The sequence below is a fragment of the Rhea americana genome, unplaced genomic scaffold, assembly GCF_003343005.1.
Source record: "Rhea americana isolate MKP2758 unplaced genomic scaffold, rheAme1 scaffold_162, whole genome shotgun sequence".
Taxonomy (NCBI): domain Eukaryota; kingdom Metazoa; phylum Chordata; class Aves; order Rheiformes; family Rheidae; genus Rhea; species Rhea americana.
The window spans coordinates 556,833-559,277 of NW_028185728.1; the positions used below are offsets into that span (position 1 = coordinate 556,833).

At 43.9% G+C, this 2,445-nt stretch overlaps 1 protein-coding gene across 1 annotated transcript; it reads right to left on the minus strand.

Annotated features, from left to right (window-relative positions):
* Window positions 1-634: 634 nt before the first annotated feature.
* METTL18 (methyltransferase 18, RPL3 N3(tau)-histidine) lies at window positions 635-2,339 on the minus strand. Its single transcript, XM_085300213.1, has 2 exons — window positions 2,288-2,339; window positions 635-1,753 (listed from the first exon to the last, which is right to left on the minus strand). The coding sequence occupies exon 2, from the start codon at window positions 1,748-1,750 to the stop codon at window positions 689-691; it is 1,062 nt and encodes a 353-aa protein (XP_085156339.1). The 5' UTR covers window positions 1,751-1,753; window positions 2,288-2,339; the 3' UTR covers window positions 635-688.
* Between the last annotated feature and the right edge of the window lie 106 nt (window positions 2,340-2,445).

The window sequence follows — 2,445 nt, forward strand, 5'->3', positions numbered from 1 at the left end:
ACTAAGGCTTTCCCACTACCAGTAACTTACTGAGATTTTGTTACAGTGATGATATGAATGTGAAAATACAAATATGAAAATTCAGAAACAGTATTAAATATCCTCTAGTACATTTTTCTAATGCTTGAATAAATCATATATGCATTATATATGGAAAAACTGTAATTTGTGAGGTTAGGTTACCAGACTGGCATACATTTGATAAATACAACCACACCCCCCTCTGGTGGCAGAACACCAGAGCACACAAGTTTGCAGCTGATCCTGAAGTGCATTAGCTGCAGTTGAATCGTACCTCAGTTGGAAGCCTGAGCCTTAAACTTTCTGTACTGTATCAGGATGCACTCAGTAGCCACTTCTGTGACATAAGGTTCTGGCACTGCCAAAGATTGCGAGAGGAGGATTGGGAGCAGTAACTCATTTAGCTTTAAAGTATCTATATAAATGACAATTAAAAATTGCATAAATAAATGCTGGTCTAAGCAGTACTGCATTTTTCTATTCAAAACAAGAATGAGAAGAGTTCTTTGCCTGCAGACATCAGAATTTGTCAAACAGTTCAATCTCTAGTAAAGAGCGTCATTAACTTGTCAATTCAGAATAACCTCAAAAGGGAGGGGGGAAAGCAGAGAGATGAGGATTAAAGCATGTTTTTATTAAATGTTTTTCAAGCACCAATGGCTGAATTTTAACTGGAAATTTTAAAGGCCATTTCAATAATAAAACGTTTCAGTCCTTCATCAATTGTTTTAACTGTGTTGATCCTGAACACGTTTCTCTCTTCAATGAATTTCTCAAAGAGGTAGACACCACCACCAACCCCAAAATAATATGCTTTGCTTGCCAAATACACACGGCCATTTTTATCCAACAGCTGAGACAGTGTATCATGCAAAGCACTGTAGTAGTCAGGGTTATAGATGGTCTCAGATGTGAGAATGAGATCGTACTTCGAAAAGGGTTTTTTGCTGCTTAACAGGAGCTTGCTGACTTCAGACCATTCTCCAGAAAAAAATCTGCATTTTGTGAGTAGATCAGGTAAGCACTTTGCTTTCTTGAGCCTTTTTGAAGGAGGCTTACTAGTTTTTCTGTCATCTCCACTGCCAGTCCTGTTGCCATCAACTGTACAGTTAGCCACTGCGTTAGGTAAGGTTATTTCATTAATCACTGTGCTGTTGTAGTCCTGAAAATGGACTGCTTTAGCTTTTCCCCTCAATGCAACTATTCCGAGCAGTCCAGCCCCACACCCGAGATCTAACACTGTCTTGTCAGTAAACTGCATTTCAGTCTCAGAAATGTAATCTATGAGATCAAAGGTGCATTCCCAGATCTTCAGTCCTCCTTCGTAGATGCCTGGGATGAGATCGGAGTGAGACGAAACACTTTTAGACGCTATGTCTTCTCCATGGGAGCCATCCAAAAGTGTCGTTTCCACTACAGACATATTTACGTGATATAGGCCTGATACCATTTCCACAACTTTATTTTCCAGCGCTTGGTTAACGTCTTCGGGAATATCGTGCTCTTTGGCAGCTTTGAGGCAGAACTGTTTCTTTGATGGCATCGCATCTTGGTGCTCATCAGTAGCCAGCCTTGGGCTGTGGTCTGCTGCAGCATCAGCAGCTGGCCTGCTTCCTGCTGTGGGTTCCTGCCAGCGTCTGGGAGAGCCCAGCTGTAACTCTGTCTTATCGTGAGTGTCTGGTTCATTGCTTTCACTTTCTTCAATAGAAAAATTAAATCGAAATGCCATTTTCTGGAACAACGGGCAAAAAAAGTCAACTTGGTTTATTACAGCCAGAAACACTCATCTAATAGCAGTATTCATACAAAGCTTTTGCTTTTTTATATTTTTATATATACAGTTTTTTTATGTAGTTGTGTTTTTCATGTAGAATACCATCTGCTTTTACCAATATATCAGGTAAAGTATTTCTGGAAACGAGCAAATAGTAGTTTAATGATACAGACAACTCCAAAATATTAGCAAAATATTGTGTAATGGCAGCATCCTATTTTTTATTAAAAAAGAGATAAAGATTTAAGAAATGGCTGGAAAAAAAAAACAGCCAGCAGGCAACGGCGTTAGGAGCAACCGTATCAGGTAATTTTGGTCCTTCCCTTCGCAGCGAAATCAGTGCAGAGCGAGGTGTCCGAGAAACGTGTAATCGYCCCCCTTTCCCTCCCTCTCTCCCCCCCCCACACGCGTGGGTTATTTCCCCTGCGACTCGGCGCTGCCGAGGGGACTCAGCCCCGCTCGCCCGGCCCGGCCCGGCCCGGTTCGCCCTACCCGCACCAGGCCGCCGTCCCGCTCTTCCACGTGGGTCGCTCGCCCCCTTCCTCTTCGCTCTGCGCATGCGCGCGCCCGCGGCGAAAAAGGGGGCGGGACGGCTGCGACCGCAGCCGCCCCGCCCCCTTTTTCGCCGCGGGCGCGCGGAGGCTGCTGGG